We start from the raw sequence: 18,018 nt of genomic DNA on the forward strand, positions 1-18,018 counted from the left end.
GCACCCAGTTTACCAAATGACCCAGCTCCTTCTGAATCAGTGACTTTAATCATTTTTTAAAGGGGGTGGAGGGCTCTGTTGGCTGAGTGGGGAACAAACCAACCCATGATACTTTTTGTAGTCGTAGGGGTTCACAGTGTCCTTGGCCAAAATTTCCCCTCACCCTATTCCCTTCCACCATAGTGGTGGCTGCTTTTCTGAGGTGCTGTGGTTGAGGTACTATAGCTGTAAAGTGCTTCGGGATCTGTTGAATGAAAGAAACAAAATCATTCGTCTAGTGCTATGGCAGAACCCCTATTTTATTGAACTCATTCCACAGGGAGAGTTGCTTTATGAGAACACGGCTGGCTGGCTGAAGGTTTTAGGGGGTGAAATAAGAAGAGATTTGTCATGTGGAGGGGTGATTTGTCAGTTTAGTGGGTAAGGTTTTGTCTTTTATACAGGGAGATTTGGTAGTGTTGGCATGGAGCTTTGGCAGAGTTTGGTCCTGGCAAGGGCGGAGATGAAGGATACAGCTGGGAGGTGTAATTTCCAGCTCGGGTGGACATGTGCATGCTGATTTTGATTGAAATAGTGCTGTAAAAATAGGAATGTAGCTGCACTGGAGTGGCAGATGTGGCTAGCCACCTGAGTATGTACCTATTTTTGGCACGCTAGCTAGATCAAAGTTAGTGCGTGTACACATGTACATCTACCGGAGCTGGTAATGTGGCATTCAGCTTCAGTGTAGACGTACCCCAGGCAGGAGTTTCTTTGGTTTGAGTCTCCTGTCCTCCCCTGAACTGTACAACACTGGGCGTGGCATTGTCCCACTGCAAGCCCAAGTTTTAAGGACATGGAAGAGACATGTCGAAACCGGGACTGGCTGATGGAAATCAGAATGCAAGTTCAGCTCTTAGACCTAATTCCCTATAAGCCATGCAAGGATGCAGGCCAGCCTGCCAAGCTGTCACTTCCCCACAACGGCCAGTAAATCAAGTATGAGTTCACCTTGAGGGAATGTCCCAGTTTAGAAAGGATTGAACATGTGTGAATCACCGGCTCTCTCACTGAGGAATCCAGGATCATCACCAAATGCACTCCATCACTTAATGTAAAACACAAACATTGCATTAGTTCAATGCCAGCTCAAAGGCATGGTTTGGGGGGCAAGGGGGAAGGGTTGTTTTTAGTGTAACTTCCTAGGCCTCTATTGTCTCCAGGAAGCACAAAGTTCCAGTTAAATGAGACCCTGTTAAATATAATGTCACACTTGATGCAAATCCCTGGCCGTTGTTACTCTGTGTAGCAGAAAAGGGTCCCAAGGTAGTAGCCTAACCACAGGATCATCCTTCCTGTCTGGAGGGAAGGCTTCACATTGTTATCAAAAGAAGTTCCTTCCCAGATTTGTTTTGTAGGGAGTTGTGTACAATGTTTCAGTGCCAAGGGGTGTGGACACCAGGGGAGTGAGTGGAATATCCAGGGTGGCTGCAGGGAGTTCAGTGGTCTGTGCTAAATCCCCACTGAAGTTAATGGGGATATTCATACTCATTTCAGCGGGCTTTGGATCAGGCCCTCACTGCAGGAAAAATAATGGGATGAAACTGAGCAAAAGCAAGGTTGAAGGCTAATAAATATTTCCTGAGGGTGAGATCTGCCAGACGGCAGCATGTTCTTTCCGGGAGAAGCAGTGGGAGACATACCGCCACCGTTGTGAGTGACGGTGGCACGTGAGCTAGGAGATTCCCAGACGACATCTGTCCGTCTGTATCCTTCTGTGGCCTCTTGTCTTCTATTTAGGGTACATCTATCGTTCCGGCTGTGTGTAGAGTGGTTAGGCTACTCCCTTGGGACTCGCGAAAGCTGTGTTCAGTTCACTGGTCTGCCACAGACGTTCTTGGACAAGTAACTTGGTCTCTCTCTCTTCCTTAGCGCTCGGACAGGGATGGTAGTGCTACCCTGCCTCACTGGAATGTTCTGAGGATAAGCATTGCTGGTTTTGATACTCCCGAGTATATCGTTGTGTGTTTTTGATGAGTAAGAGATGACTAGAGAAAGGGGCCAGGTGCTGGAGAGATCTGAATTGTGAAAGGAAGAGAGCTGTTAAAACAACCTGCAGTGAGTAATAAAGGGTGAATGTCTTAAAGGGCCTTATCCAAAGTCTGTTAAAGTTAATGGAACAGTTCCCATTAATTGCAGTGGGCTTTGGATCAGAGCCCAGCTCCAGAATCTCATTTAGGGTAAACATCCAAATCTTCTCTAAAAGTTTGGGCTGGAAATCCTGCAAGATCAAGTTTTCCCTTAGGGTCTCTAGTACGTCCTGGCGGGGTTCAGTTCAGAAACACTTTAAGAAGAGTTTGGCTCTTCATTAACTCCCTAACGAGAGTTCAAATGGGCAGAGGGCCCACAGCAATCCAAGGAAACAAGCAAAAAACAAACAAAAAAATCACCTGGCTTTTTCAAGCTGTGGGGGGGGGGGAAGGTTAGATGAGGTACAGTTCACGTTCGGGCAGAGGTTCAGCTCAGTTCTCTTTGGATCCAATCCCTTTGCTCGTCTGTAGTTAACAGAGTGTACTGCAGAGTTAAGCCCCTCTGGACTCCCTCTCTGTGAGGGCGCCTGCTCCTTTCCCAGATCCACACAGAGCTGGTGCTGGGGATGTTTATGTCAGAAACCACCTCATTTCAGATGCTGTGGCAATAAACACTTGTACCGGCAAACCCAGTAACGTCCTTGTCCCTGTTCTCACCCCCCTCCGCACAAGGCGCCTCAATCGGTTCAGTCACAGGAGATCATTTTCCTTTGTCACCAGCGCTGTGGATTTCTGCTAGCTGCTCGCTATTCATTCCAAGCAGGCAGCCCTGGCATGGATAGCATGGAGCATGGTGGATAAGGAACATGCAACAGAGAAATACACAGGGTCGTCTGGAGAAGGGGAAGTTTTGCCATCCATGGTCTGGATTAGGAGGAGCCGTTGTGGTGCGGGTACACTTGACACTTCAAGACCACGCGGCTGACGGGATCGGTGGGGTCACACATCAAGGGAGAACTCTTTCTCTCTCCTACCTCCCATCGTGCCTTCTCCAGCTATGCTAAAGGCTGGTCAGGTCTAATGCACGGGATGAACGCGCAACACAGGTCTCCCTACCGTGCCCTCCGCCACCAAACCTTTAAAAACCTGCCTTGCAGTGTGTCTACCCCCCAAGTCCAACTCATGGGCACCGTCTGGTGACCAGGAAGGCCCCTGGCTCTTTGACCAAATTCGGACTCAAAGGAAAGCATGCACTGCCTTAATATTTAACAGACCCCACGCCTCCTTCTGCATGAATAACAAGCCAAGTTCATCCCTCGCCTGCCTCCATTGGCTTCAGTGTAGTTACACCTGCAATGAACTTGGCCTCACTGAGTTTAAGACAATCCACAGCCCTTTTATGACCAGCCAAGTAGTAGGTCCACCAAATGGACTTGGTCACGCAGCGCGTCAGTCCACCCCATTCCCCTGTCCTGCATGAACTAATCACTAGTTAGTTCCCTTCTCCTCCTTCCCTTCCAGGAGTGAAACCAGTTCTGTCCCCACCCCTACACACACACACACACCGTGTAGCCCCCTCTGTGTCAGGAGAAGAGTTACAGTTAAGCTGGAAAATTAGAAGAGCAGAATTCTTTTCTTCAAAGATGAAACTGTGGCACCCCTCAGGATGACCATTCAGGAATCAAAGCAATATGGGAGTCCCAGCATAAGCGTGAAAGGAAGTTGGGGGCAAATAGAGGAATTCAGGAGGTGTTGGGTTGCCAAAATATGATCATCTTCCCCTGCTAGGGTGTCAGATGGCAGCTTCGGTTTCTGCGTGTTGGCTGTGAATGGGTAGCTATTTAGCTCCTTTCTTTTCCCAGGTCTGGGGACAAGAAGGAGGTGAGGGAGCAGGGGTGGGAGGGATCCAGTGATCTGGCTGAATTCCCTTTAGGTGTACCAACTTGCTGTGCATAGGAAGAGACGCTGTGTGCAGCAGGGGACGAAGGGGGAAGCAATGGCCATTTCAGCTGGGTGTTGTCACTGAGGTTCTTTCTTTATTTTCCTCTTCGCTTCTTTTGTCTCCTTGCCTGCCAGATGGCGGTTTCTAATTGGTGAAAGAGTTTCACCCTCGTCTCATCCTCCGAGCTGCAATGATAGCAGCCCCCAGAAGAGCTGATTTGTAAACGTGCAAGCGGGCGGACCGCCTGCTGTCATTGCCTCATTAACCTTCTCGGGAGCCCCGTGTTAAAGACGAAGGGCCCGATTCTCCTCTCTGAGCCAGCACTTTCACACCATTTGCCTCCATTGACTTCCGTGGATTTACTTTTGGTTTACACCTGTATCTGTGAGAATAGAATCAGGCCCAATGAATGGCTGGATCAACCAAAAATGCATCTGTTTCTCCCATCCTATTTGTTGGTTTCAGTTTGATGTGATTACCAGGTCAATTGACATGTGCTCAGACAATTGTGGGGGGAAAAGAGCTTGTTGTAAAACCAAGCTGGTAACATTCGCTGAGTGTCCTTTTTGTTTCTTGTTTTCTCTCTTTCAGAACATGGAAAAGGTGCTCGTCCCTTCTGTCACCTTAATCGTAGGCTGTGGAGTATCTTCACTGACGCTTCTGCTCTTGATTATCATTTACGTCTCTGTCTGGAGGTACAGATTCCTTTCTCCACTTTTCTCTCTGGGCTCAGCAGCTGTCACTTAATTTGGGTGGAAGCTGGATGTTCTGCCCTCCTTTTGTGGATGTTTGGGTCGCTGAGGGAGAACTGTTTTCTGATGAGCAGGTGCTGAAGGAAGTGGTGTTGGTGGCATTCTCTTCTCTGGCAAGTAACCCAGAACAGTGCTGGCTGGAGAATCAATGGAATTAGTGCCCTGAACACTTGAGTCATGGACTTAAAACATTTTCCAAAGTGATTTGTTGTTTTGGGTGCCTCAGTTCTTGGGTGTCCACCTTGAGACACTTTTAGAGGCCTGATTTTCAGAAGGCAGGTGCTGAGCACTTTCTGAAAACCAAGACCTTTTACGGAGTCTGAAGTTGGAGATGGGTAAAACCGAAGCACCCAAAAGCACTAGTCTCTTTTGAAAATGGAGGTCCTAATGATCCCACCACAATTTTCATAAGCTTAAGGCTATTCAACCGAACATTCTGGCCTGATCCCAATTTAGATAGCTACCTTCTGCCTGCCTAAATTTCTCCTGCAGTTTCAAATATGGGATTCTTCTTCACTTCCTGTTGAATAGGGTTACTGTTCAACGTTAAACAGCTGCTGTGCATCACCCTAGAAGTAGCTGCATTTTTGTGGTGGTTGTAACTCCTTAACGTACAAAGTTTCATTCATACAAGGCCTGCACTGGCATAGGATCTCCAGAGGCCATTGAACCTCACCCAGGGATTTCTGCTCTGAGCCCAACAACTTACGCTTGAGCTAGAGTGTATATTTTAGAAAGTCCCACCTTGATATAAAGACTCCAAATTATGGAGACTCCACCACTTTGCTTGGTAAACTGTCCCGATTGTCAGCTTCTCTCACTGTTAATAATGTACACCTTATTTCCAGCCTGAATATTTTAGCTTCCGATTCCACCCGCTGGGTCTTGGTATGCCTATGCCTGGGGAGTGAGTCGAGGTGAGTTTGAGGTCAATGTTGGGGCTAGTTTGTAGCAAGATTGGGCCTCAGTTTTATACTTAACCTGAGGCTTCATTTCCAAGCAAGTCGACTAGAGGCAGGAGTTTCTAAGTGAGCGTGCGACTCAAGTTTTTCTAGCTTAAGAAGCCCTCTGGGATCAGAAATGTTCTCCCTATACTTACAGACTGCGATCTGCCTCTGAAAGGTCTCTTCGATAAGCTAAATGAATTGTGAGGTCATCTAGTCTCTCACTCTAAGGCCGGTTTCTAGATCTCGAATCTTTCTTTTGGCCCATCACCTCTGAGCCCTCCCCATTGTTTCAACAATGTGGACACCAGAACTAGACACGCTTGTAAGAGCAATCTCACCCGTGTTGTATGCAGAGGTAATATCTCTCGCTCAACATCTCAGGACCAAGTGAGCCCTTTTAGAACCACATTATATCTTACAAACAATGGGGAGTTCCCAGCTCGGTTATTCCCATTTTCATTGCCGACCAAGTACGGGAACTCTGCAAACCTGGCCTTTTGCCAGTGTGTGGGAGAGAAGCTTCTTGTTACAACAGCGTTCGACCAGCCTGGTGTTCTGTGGAGAGCACTTACTGGAATTCAGCTGCTTTGTGGAGATTTTGCTGAGAATTTCCCATGCAGACTTTTTGGACAAAGGCAGCTGGAGCATGTGTGTAGATGCTCCGCTTGAAAACGAACCTGTTCTAATGAATAGATTCACTGAGGCTGATAATTTGGAAACATTCCCAGAGTTTTGCCCAACGAGACCTTGCTTCTGTATAGGAAGGCAGAGAGAAAGGGAGTGAGAGAAAGCAAGAGGGAGGGTGCTCGGGACTTTTGGAGGATGGGCCAGATAACCGAGAGAACATGAAACAATCCTCTGCTTCTCATTCAAATCCTCAGTAGCCGTTTCCCAATACTGATACGTGCCAGGCTATCGATGGGAGTGGGATGGAGCTTTTCAGATTGAGTGACCAGTTCAGATACAGTCAGACTGGCAGCACGTCATTCCCAACTGAACGTTGCCACTGTCTGATGGGCTTTATGGTGGCCTGTGGGTGGACTCAGTCCATTTCCTGGTGGACAGATGGTTACAACTCTCCCCCACCCCCTCCACAAATGGTACATCACTCCCCTTGCTGGCAGCTTTGACAGAGAAGCCAGTGACTTGGAAAATGAACCATCTCCCTGCCCTCAGCCTCTTGGTCAGGCTGGGAAACGCAGCCTGCTTGTGGTCCGTGTGCTCTGCAGGTTCTGTGGATAAAGAGAGGACTTCCCTGCCCAGAACAATCCAGCCTGAGCTTGATGTCAGTGCAGAATTCTCTTTAAAAATGCCCCAGGAATGGGCAAAGCCAAGGGGGACGGTCTGTAGGGAACATTCACTGTGTCCTGGCTGGGGATGGGTCAGGTGATCTAATCTGCTTCTGCTTTACTTTGCTTCTTGACACTCAGGAGCAATCATGGGTATTCTAGTGTATTTTCCATCCCTGACCTCAGTGTTGTGCAGCAACCCACCGAGCTGGAGTGACCTTTCCACACCACCATGATCGATGCTCGGAATTGATTAGGTCTCCCACTGCTTTTCTCGTCAGCCAGTCAACGTGCGGAACAACTCAGGCTTCTGTGTTTTGCTGCTGATGGCTGGGTGAAAGCTATATCCATGTCTTGCTGCAAGAAAGCAGCATGCGTTTGTCTCACCCCTTGCCTCCTCACAGTGGAGTGTAATTTTAGTGGCTCTACCAAGGGGCTTCGGCCTCCTATTGCATGCAAGCCCTGCTTTAAATCCAGTAGTTTCCCCTTCACTAGAGGTGCTCAGATGCTGTGATGGGGAGGGTTGTCTCAGAAGATAGCCGGACAGCAACTGTGGCTGCTATGGATGGATGAATGGAAAGAAAGAAAGAAAGAAAGAAAGAAAGAAAGAAAGAAAGAAGCATGGTTACGTGGTGTACCATGATCAGTGATCTCCTGCGCTTTGGTGGGGGAATGCAGCAGTGTTTAACATCCAGGAAAGGAATGTGCAGTGGCCATCATGCCGTGGTGAGGGTGCTGGGCCATGGCACCCTTTGGATGTTGTATTCATGTCGAGTAGGTAGGAGAGGGCAACCCCATAATGTCCTCTTATCTCAGTATTGTCAGAGTCCACAGAGAGTCAAGTGGAGTGTGGGTCAGTGGGAAAGATTGGTGCCTCATGGGTTATTCCAGGATAAGGGTGATGGTGAAAGCACGGGTGCTTTGTTTCTATAAGGATGAACCAGTGGTAGCCTGGATACTGGGGTAAGGTAGAGATGGTGCTAGTGAAGAGCTCACTGGCCAGTACTTCATTATAGAAGAGCTGCTCGTTCCATGACGAACCATCAGCCAAGACTTGACTGAGATTGATTGGCTGGGGGAATGAAGGACAAATCGGCATTTGCCGTAGGCAGCTGGTTGTCACCTTGCGCAGTCACTTACAACCAGTGCAGGTGTATTGGGAAGAGGAGCATTTACAGCCAGTTTGCATTGGTGTAGATGATTGCAGAAGGTACAGGGCCTTGGGAATCAGGGACACTCTCTGGGGTTATGTTGGGCCACGAAGTTGACAAGATGATGATGATGATGATAGCAATGGAAGAGACTGAATCTAAAAAGCCCTGAACTGTGGGGACTCAAGAATCTGGATCAAAATGTTGTGAAAGAGAATTTCTGTAGATTACAGTCATACAGCATGTAATTATTGATCCAAGGAATTTAAAGCACTTTCCCAATATTAAATGACTCACCCAGTATCACACCAATGGGAACAGAGCCCAGGAATTCTCTCTTCCTGCTCTGATCATTGTACGTTGCCTCCCTGGATGGAAAACCAAGAACAGAGTATGCTTATTCCTAAATATATACCATAGACAGAATGGAGATTCCCCCTAACCCCACCCCTACTCCTCTTTCCCTTGGCTGTGAACGTCCAAATAACGTGTCATCCAGAGCATGTATTAGCCCCTTCTCCGTGGTTTGCATTATCATTTGCTCTGTCCATGCTCTTTACCTTGACTCAAAGCTTTGTGTCTTCCTCTGTGTGCTGTCTTTCTCACCCCCCCTGGGAGTTTCAGAATTAACTCACCAGGTGGCCGTAGCTTCCCCCCTTGTCCTCTGAAAACACATTGCCCTGCCCCAGGGGTGAATGATGGTGCCGGGCACCAGGTTTTGGGGAAGTGGAAAAGGAGGGCTTTTTCAGAATAGGTGGATTGCAGCTGCAGTATCTGCTCACCCGCCCTGACACTGCGGGGTTGTTGCTTGTGTCTGCCTGTGCGCGTATAATCCTAGCATTTGTTTTTGCTGCCATGGAGCAGCTTCCACTGGGCGCACGGCCAGTGGAGAGCTTGACCCGCTTACCCCCTATGTCTTATGGCTAATGTATGTCAAACAAAGGGAGACGAGGGCTTTCTTCCAGCATTGGTCCTTGGCACACACTGGTAGGAAATGGTGGAGCCCAGACATTTGGCAACATCCTCAGTGGTCCTCGATGTCTACTGTTTCCAGGTGGAGTAGATGTTCTCAGTTCTCCCCGCTAATCCCCTAGTCTATTCCCTTTCCTCCTCCCATGCATATAACCCTATGGTCATGAAAATTACCTGGCCTCCCCCAGCTCTGAAGTTCCATCTTAGCCCTTACAAGGGCTGAAATAATATTTACCGCTGAACGGTGAAGATTTTGTGACTGTTCAAACAATATTTAACCTGTCAGCCACCAGCCAAGCCCTCGGGTGCTTCATGTCTTCTGGACTGGCCAGTGGCCTGGGTTAAAGGTTGCTTCTCGGGGTCAGAGTGCTGGGAGAGGTAGGGCCTGTGGCTGATAAGCGGAGGGACCAGATTGGGGCTTCTAGGGAAAGCCAGGCCAGACTCCCTTGCCTCCTCTTACCAGGACCCCCTCACTTGCCCCAACCTATGTAGGCTCTTTATTCCACCACCCTCGGTTGCCAGGCATTGTGAAAGATGGTTCAGAGCCAAAAGCTGTAGACGGCACTGGTGGTTTCTTGGCCTGGTGCGTATTTCTGCTGAAAGACAGGGAGGTTTCTGCCCACCAGGGTGGCCTTCTTTGAAGTACAGTAGGGCGAGGGGAACAGGAGCATTCTCCTTTGGAAAGGGGGAGAGATGGGAGAGCGGGGTGTCTGACGCACAGGAGGGAAGAGGAGGGCAGGATTGGCAGGTGCTTGGCTCTTCTCCCTCACACAAGAATCCTAAGGACATGTATAGACATCTCCGGGCTCCCAAGCCAGGAGCCTCTTCCAAAGCGCAGCTAGGTGCATGTGAAAGCACAGTGTTTGCATAGCAACTCCTCACATCCGTTCCCGACCAAGCCTGAGTCCAGGGCTTCCTCTGTGCCTCCCAGCAGTGGCTGACGGGAGACTTCCAGAAGACTTGCACGGGGAGCTGAGCCAGATTCACCTGTCACTGAACCCCACCCCGGCATGCTTGAACACTGCGCCTAGCTAGGAAGGGAAGTTTGGGCTGCTTCCTGCTTTCAGCGTAAACCCAGTGACTCTCAGTGGCGCAGCTGGAGTTCACGCTGAGCATTTGTACTCGTCTGAACGCAAAACGGAAAGGGAAGGAAAAATGGAGCTGAAAGCTGCACACAGCTCCTTGTCTACCAAAAGCACACGGTCCCACTCCACGCAGCCTGGGAACCTGGGGCACGGAGAGCAGCAGATACTGCTTTGGCTGGGCCGGCGAGGAATCCATAACGCAGTACCCAACACCCAACGTATTTACTATTGCCCAGATTAGTCACAGACATAAAATGACTAGGCCGCATGCTGGAATACATGCTCTAGAGAGAGGTCCTGCCTTCACCTCCAGGGGATGCTAATGGATCTCACTTTCTAATTTCCATAGGTCCTCCTTCTATTCAGGCTAGCGCCCTCCATTGTCAGAGGGAATACTTGGATGAGTAAAGTTACTCATGCGTGTGGGTCTGGGACCGGGCCCTAAATCGATTGTAGAGGAATGCATTTACTTTATCTTCTGTGCTGGTTGTTTTCCCTACTTCTATTTGTATTAAGTAATTGAAAATGTATTGAGAAGTCTCTCCCAATAACGAGTGGGTTTAGTTAGGTCACACGCATGTAGTTCAGGAGCAAGCCATTGCTGTGCTGTGCGTGGATAATCAGAAAGGAATAAGGACTCAAGTCCGGGAGGTGCTAAAGTCAACAGCTGCTACTGTGGATTCCCAAAGGCCAACTCCAAAATCCCAGTTTAGACACCGAAGTGAATGGCCTGTTCTTTGAAGGCATTCCTGCCCCCCAACCCCTGCGGAAAGGATACCAGCAGCATTTTTAGAAACCAAACCCTGATTATTTTCTTTTTCAGGGATGTCTTGTCAGGTTAAGCAAAGGGGGGGAAGGGGGAGTTGATTTTCAAGCTGTTTGTACAGAAAATGCATTTATTTGTAATCCCCTTTTATAGCCTGCATGCCTGTGGCTCTGTCACCGATTTGGAAATCTTAACACGTCCGTGTTGTTGTTTAAAGCTGCTTTTCAGGTCCCCTTTCAAGTCATTTGAACTGAAGAGAACTTTTAGCGCTTAGCAAGTTTCAGAAAAGGTTTAGACATTTCTGTGAATACGAATAGCCTCTATGCTATTACAAGGACTCTCAATCTTTGTGCTTCAAGGCACACACTGATCACTAGCCGGGGTACGGAAGAAATCTCATCCTCACATAGTGTAGGATTGTACAACTGGGGTCTTGTGCTTTCCCCTAAAGCATCCAGCTGTGGCCAATGGCAGAGACTGGTGTACAACGCTAGTTTGTCAGCTCAACCACGTCTAACACTGATATTCATGTCTCTTCTAGGAAGGTAGCATTGTCTAGTGGCTAGAGCAGGGACCAAGACCTGCGGTCTGTTCCTGGCTCTGCCATTGACCTGCTCTGTGACTTCTTGGGCAAGTCAGTGCACCTCTTTCCCCTCCCCCCTCCTTTGTCTATTGAGATTATAAAATCTTCAGGGCAGGGACTCTCTCTTATTAGGTGTATGTACAGTGCCTAGCAAAGTGGGGTCCTGATCTGGTTGCGCCCGTTAGGTGCTACTGTATTACAAATTAAAATACAGGAGTTCTCCCCCTCTTTTGTCTTTGCAGATACATCCGCTCAGAACGCTCTGTCATTCTCATCAACTTCTGCCTGTCCATCATTTCCTCCAATGCTCTCATTCTGATCGGACAAACCCAGACCCGGAATAAGGTAGGAGACGAATGTGTTGTTCTCTGATTTAGCACTGAGATGATCTGTTCAGGCAGCTTTCCCCTTCCTCCCTCTTTGCCTCCCTCGGTTAATTAGCTACGTGGCAGAGACACCACTAAATGGCAGATTTCAATTTTCTCTCTCGTTCGCTCCTTGATAATTTGGGAACATCCTGAGGGCTTTCATTAAAAACCAATGTGGTATTTTTGAATATCTGCCTCGGGTTAGCAGGCACGTGGTGAGCAATGGAGCATGGTTACGTCTAACACCTTAGTCATTTTATCTGCCAAAAACTCAAAAAGACAAACCGGGGGAGGGGGGGAGGGACGGGGGGGAATCTCCAGCAACTCAGCATTGTAAATGCTTTGCGCTTCTCAAGCAACTTTCATCCTCAGAGCTTAAAGTATGTTGCAAGCATTAATAAAAAGAGCCTTACAACACCCTCTCTAGGGTAGGAAAGTATCATTAGACCGACTCTACACACTGGAAAGCTAAGGCACTGGAGCCCAGCTCTTCCAAGGTATTTAGGTGCCTAACTCCCATTGATTTCAAATCGGTGGGATTTAGGCACCTAAATGCCATGGATATCTGAGCCTGAAAGCTTGAGTGACTTACCCCAGGTCACAGAGTGAGTCAGTGGCAAAGCTCGGAATACCCAGTTGCCCTGACGTAACCACTAAAGTATGTTCCTTCTCTGCATTACCCAGCACGATACCATACTGCCTGTCTGACTGGTTTCCAGCCAGAGCCCTTTAATTCTCCAGGTGGCACCTTTCATAATAACAACCCCACTCAACTCTGGAGGCACTTTACAGAGGAGGTCGCTCTCATTATCCTTATTTTACAGATGGGGGAAACTAAGCTGCAAAGGGAGGAAAGGACTGCTTCAAAATCAGCCGGTGGGCTAGTGCCAAAACCCAGACTAGACCCCAGACCTGTTGAGGCTAATGCTAGCATGCAACCCACAGGGCTGGACTGCCTCTTTTGAAGCTTTATTACAGAGAATCCCCAGGACTGAATGAGCCATGGCGCCTGATTAGCGTTTTGGTCCCTAAGAGACCTTTCAAGTCAGAGCGAGGGCATGTTTGGGGGCCAGTGGGGAAGACGTTTCCCTCCTGCTGCTCTCCAGGTCGTACTTTCTGTGGATAAATGGAGGGATTCAGTCTCCAGGCCTGCAAATCTGGCTCCTCTCCCTATTACGACGTGCACTTCAAAAGTAAACTCTGCAGAGCAATAAGCTTGCCTTCTTTGTGCATCGTGCATGGTCTGTTAAGTGGTAGAGTGGGGAGGGAGGGATGGAGAGAATGGCTTTGCCAGGGCTTTGACTGGGAACTTCAGCTGACGCCAAGCACAGTGTGTGCCAGGGCTATGAAAAACAGCATCTCTTCAAGTTCCTTCCCATTTACTAAACCTGGAAGACCATAGCTGGGGCTCCTTTTTGGCTCTGGTCACTAAATAATCAACTTCATCCCAGAAAAAAAAAAAAAAGTCAACAATTTTGGTGGAGCCGCTCATGTGCTTTGATTTATTTCTGTCCCTCTTTGGTGCAGAGTTATGGCCTAATTTGTCTCTCCTGCTTTTGATCCTCATTTTATGGATGTCCATCATCAGAGTCTTTAGTGGGGATTCAAAGCTTCTGACTTTGCAAGAGGCAGATTAATTCTTTGCACATAAATATGCATGAAACACCATAAAAAAAAAGGTATTCTTGGATTTCCGCTCAGCCATGTAGTCAATGGTTTCTGGTAGGGAACAGAGAAAGAAACTACGCAGAGAAGAGACTGGGGCTCCATGGAGTCTAAATTTGGAATTTATAAAAGCTGAGTTATTGATGATGGAGTTTCTGAAAATTGGGCGATGGTTTGCTGCTCCATTTTCCCCTGAGGGTTCCTTTGGCATTGTTTTGCTTCAATAAGCCAAATTCTTCCTTCATTTCCTCCTGTGGATCCCCAAAGGCCAGAATCTCAGAATTTGCAAAACTCTTTGAAGATGAAAGTTCTGTATAGGGGCTAAATATTGTAATGTTTGTAATACAAAAAGAATGAGCATTATCCAGTAACATTAGTTTCTGTGAGTTTATTAATATATTGTAGGCACGATTATGTGGTATTAATTAGGACTCAATTAATAAAGCATGAAAGGAGGGTGATGTAATCATGCAAATTGATGTGCTTTTATGGAAAATAGATTCTGTCCAACCAACTTGTATCTTTTTTTGATGAGATTACAAGTTTGGCAGATAAAAGTAATATTATTGACATAATAGAGTTAGACATCTATAAAGCATTTGACTTGGTACCACATGATATTTTGATTAAAAAACTAGAATGATACATGGTTAACATGATACATGGTAAATGGATTAAAAACTGGCTAACTGATAGATCTCAAAATGTAATTATAAACAGAGAATTGTCATCGAGCGGGTTTGTTTCCAGTGGGTTCCTTCAGGGATTGGTTCTTCGCTCTATGCTATTTAACATCTTCATCAGTGACCCGAAGAAAATATAAAATCATCACTGATAAAGTTTGCAGATGACACAAAAATTGGAGGGAGTGCTGAATAATGAAAGGGACAGGTCACTGATTCATATTGATCTAGATCACTTGGTAAACTGGGCACAAGCAAACGATATGTGTTTTAATTTGGCTAAATGTTACTGTACGCATCTGGGAACAAAGAATGTCATCAATACTTACAGGATGGGGGGGACTATATCCTGGGAAGCAGTGACCCGTGTTGTGGTGGATAATCAGCTGAACATGAGCTTCCAGTGTGATGCTTTGGCCAAAAGAGCTAATGCGATCTTGGGATGCATAAACAGGGGAATCACTTATAAGAGTAGAGAGATTATTTTATCTCTGTATTTGGCACTGCTGTGACCGCTGCTGGAACACGATATCCAGTTGTGATGCTCATTGCTCAAGAAGGATGTTGATAAACTGGAGACGGTTCAGAGAAGAGGCACGAGAATGGTTAAAGGAGTAGGAAACCTGCCTTCTAGTGATAGATTCAGAGAGCTCAGTGTATGTAGTTTAACTAAGAGAAGGTTAAGAGGTGACTTGATTCCAGTGTGTAGGTATCCATATGCGGAACAAATACGTAATAACAGGCTCTTCAGTCTAGCAGAAAAAGGTGTAACATGATCCAATGGCTGGAATTTGAAGCTAGACAAATTCCATACTGGAAATAAGGCATATTTTTTGGCAGGAAGGGTAATTAACCATTGGTACAACTTACCAAGGGTGGTGGTGGATTCTCCGTCACTGACAATTTTAAAATTAGGACTGGATATTTTTTCTAACAGATCTGCTCTAGGAATTATTGTGGGGCAGGTCTCTGGCCTGTATTATCCAGAGGGTCAGACTAGGTGATCACAGTGGTCCCTTCTGACCTTAGAGTCTATGAATCTATGTGCTGCAAAGGAAAACATTTTCTCTTCTTAAAAACGAGACGTGTAAGGACCCTGGATTGTTCAGTACTGCAGCTTGGTAAATTGGCTTGAGTAGCAGTCTCTCATGTGAAGATTGCTGGTTTGAACCCAGCATGGGGTGACAATGGAAAAGAGTTCTTGCTATCACGAGACTTCTTGATGAACAAATGAGCATGTCTGCCCTAGAACTGAAAAGTGTAATGTCCAGCTTCGGTAGATTTACCTGCTCTAGTTTTGATTGTGCTTGCGTGCTACAAATACAATTGTAGCCACAGTGGCATGGGCAGCAGGACATGCTAGCTGCCCCAAGTATGATCCTGTCTGGAACCCCTTGGGTAGTCTCACCAGAGAAGCTTAGTGCTGAGTTGACCATTGAGAATCACTTTTTCATCCCTATACTTGGCCTTTCCATGGTAAATTGGGGTGACGTAGCCATGGGGCAGTGTGGGAGAAGATTCTCCTGCTGCTCCCTATTTTGTAGATAAATGCAGGATTCCGTTCTCACTGGAAGCATGAACTTCATATCTGCTCACCTCCTCCCTGTCTCCTCCCTCCCAAATTCTTTCATAAATCTCTGATAAAAGGTAAAAGTGCCTGGAAAATGCAATGCACCTCTCTGGCAAGCTGGAAAATCAGAAAGCAAAGCACCTTCCTCTCTCCCAGACACACTGTTGGCCATAATAGCAAAATCACGCTGACACAAGATAAAATCAGTAAGATGGGGAATTTGTAGAACTGGCCAGAAAATAGTGACTTTCTTATGGAAATCACTTGGAAATTTTTGAAAATTTCACCTAGATCTATAAGTTGGTTGGAAAAAAAAAAGTTATGGACCAGAACCTCGTTGTGCTGGGTGCTATACATACAAAGAACAAAAAGACAGCCTCTGCTTCAAAAAACTTAAAGTCTTGCATGCAGCTTCTGATGGCCTCAGTTCAAATCACTGTATGCATTGAAATCAATCTGATCAGATCCTGATAATGGTTACACTACGGACGATAGCTTCTGCGTGTAAAGGACATCAGTGGGTGAAGAAAAAGGAAGATTCAGTGACCACAAGCCAGGTCTATTCTCACCTTTATTCCAAAAAGAGAAAGGCTTACAACCTATTTTAAAACCCTCGTGTCTACCCCTGAATGCTATAAGCAAGTTTGTCACCCAGATTCTGATTTCTGCCACTGCTTCTCGTTGGCAGCTCTTAGAATGTGTTGCCTTTGTCTCATTCTTGAATATATCAAATAATGGGGCTAGATTCTCAACTGGTGCAAAATGGGCAAAGCTCTGTCAAAGTTAATGGTGCTACACCAGTTTATACCGGCTGAAGATCCGGCCCATAGGAATGAGAGATAGAGAAGACCTTTTCAGTTATCTAGTCCATCTCCCTCTCAGTGCGGGATTATTCCCTATACTACATTTTCTAGTATTTTCCCTATCTAGTTTTAACTGTCTCTAACTTCCTCCATTTCCCTTGGGAAACTGCTCCCACTATAATGAAATTTCTCCCAGTAGTCCTTCCAAAATGACCTTTTCTTAATGCCCTCCCATTACTCCTAGTTACATCCTCTAGGTAGGACAGTTCCTCTCCTTCACCTTGTAGACAGCTATCATCCTGCCCCACAGTCATTATTCTGCCCAGCTCTACATGATCCATTCTTTCAGTCTGTAAGTAACAGTCCTGGACTGGCTGGGATATGAACTAAATAGCTTTTTCCAAATCTCACTCTGTGGTTTTGCTCCAGTGGCATTTCTGGGTCTTTTGGTTGAGATGGTTCCATACCAGTTTAATGTCTGAGCTAATTTATCCTCTACCTGAGGATAGATACATAAATACTTTAAAAATCTGGCCCCAAGCCTTTTGTGCCATTTAGAAAATAAATAACTATAAAATAATCCTGACCCCACTGAGGTCAAGGACAGAAATCCCGTTGACTTGCCCAGGACAAGGATTTCTCCCCATTGCGTGAAGTTGGGCCCCAATTCAACAAAACTCTTACACACGTGCCTAACTTTAAGCATATGCCCAAGTCCCCAGTGACTTCAATGGGATGCTTAAAGTTTAAGCACGTGCTTCAGTGGTTTGCTGAACTGGGACCTTGAAGGGGTTGTGTGTCTCTTCATTGTCTGACTCCTGTGAGCTTCCTTCTAGAATGCGGCTTGGAAGCTGTTCCCCTTCCCCACTGCTAATCTCACCTGTGTCCCTTTCCTCCCATCTCCAGGTGATATGCACGCTGGTGGCGGCTTTCCTGCATTTCTTCTTCCTCTCCTCTTTCTGTTGGGTGCTGACAGAGGCCTGGCAATCCTACATGGCAGTGACGGGCAGGTTACGGAACCGCATCATTCGCAAGCGCTTCTTGTGTCTCGGATGGGGTGAGGCTCATGGGGCTGTGGCACAACTGCGCACGGGAAGCGAGCGTAGAGGGAGAGCCTGGGGGGCTCTTTTATCATCTGAACGCTGAGCGTACCTTTCTGTTTCGCTGGGGAGGGGCAGAACGGCAGTGCTGGGAACAACTGCCAGTCACAGGGTTTGCCAGAGGGGTTGGATCTGTTTCTCCACGTTCCATTCTCCCTGCGTTTTCCTCTTCCTCCCTCCGTCTCATTCTCCCTCCTTGCCCTTTTTATTCTCTCTCACCCAGAGTGAAATAACTCCAGAATTCTGTCTCCATGGCAGCAGGGGTTTCCACAGGCAAATAAAATATTAGGCCGGTGCAGATGTTTCCAGCTAATTTTTCTCCCTCGGACTTCC

The 18,018-nt window shown here is 47.0% G+C and overlaps 1 protein-coding gene across 1 annotated transcript in view; it reads left to right on the top strand.

Moving 5' to 3' along the window:
• Positions 1–18,018, top strand: part of ADGRB1 (adhesion G protein-coupled receptor B1) — a 261,841-nt gene that overhangs the window by 177,374 nt on the left and 66,449 nt on the right. Inside the window, exons 18-21 of the mRNA XM_067529975.1 lie at positions 4,543–4,646; positions 5,552–5,620; positions 11,739–11,841; positions 17,492–17,642. Of these exons, the coding sequence (XP_067386076.1) occupies positions 4,543–4,646; positions 5,552–5,620; positions 11,739–11,841; positions 17,492–17,642 (427 nt within the window). The remainder of the gene's footprint in view (positions 1–4,542; positions 4,647–5,551; positions 5,621–11,738; positions 11,842–17,491; positions 17,643–18,018) is intronic.

This window comes from Emydura macquarii, unplaced genomic scaffold (assembly GCF_026122565.2).
Source record: "Emydura macquarii macquarii isolate MOO-44397 ecotype Brisbane River unplaced genomic scaffold, CSIRO-AGI_Emac_v2 contig_366, whole genome shotgun sequence".
NCBI lineage: Eukaryota > Metazoa > Chordata > Testudines > Chelidae > Emydura > Emydura macquarii.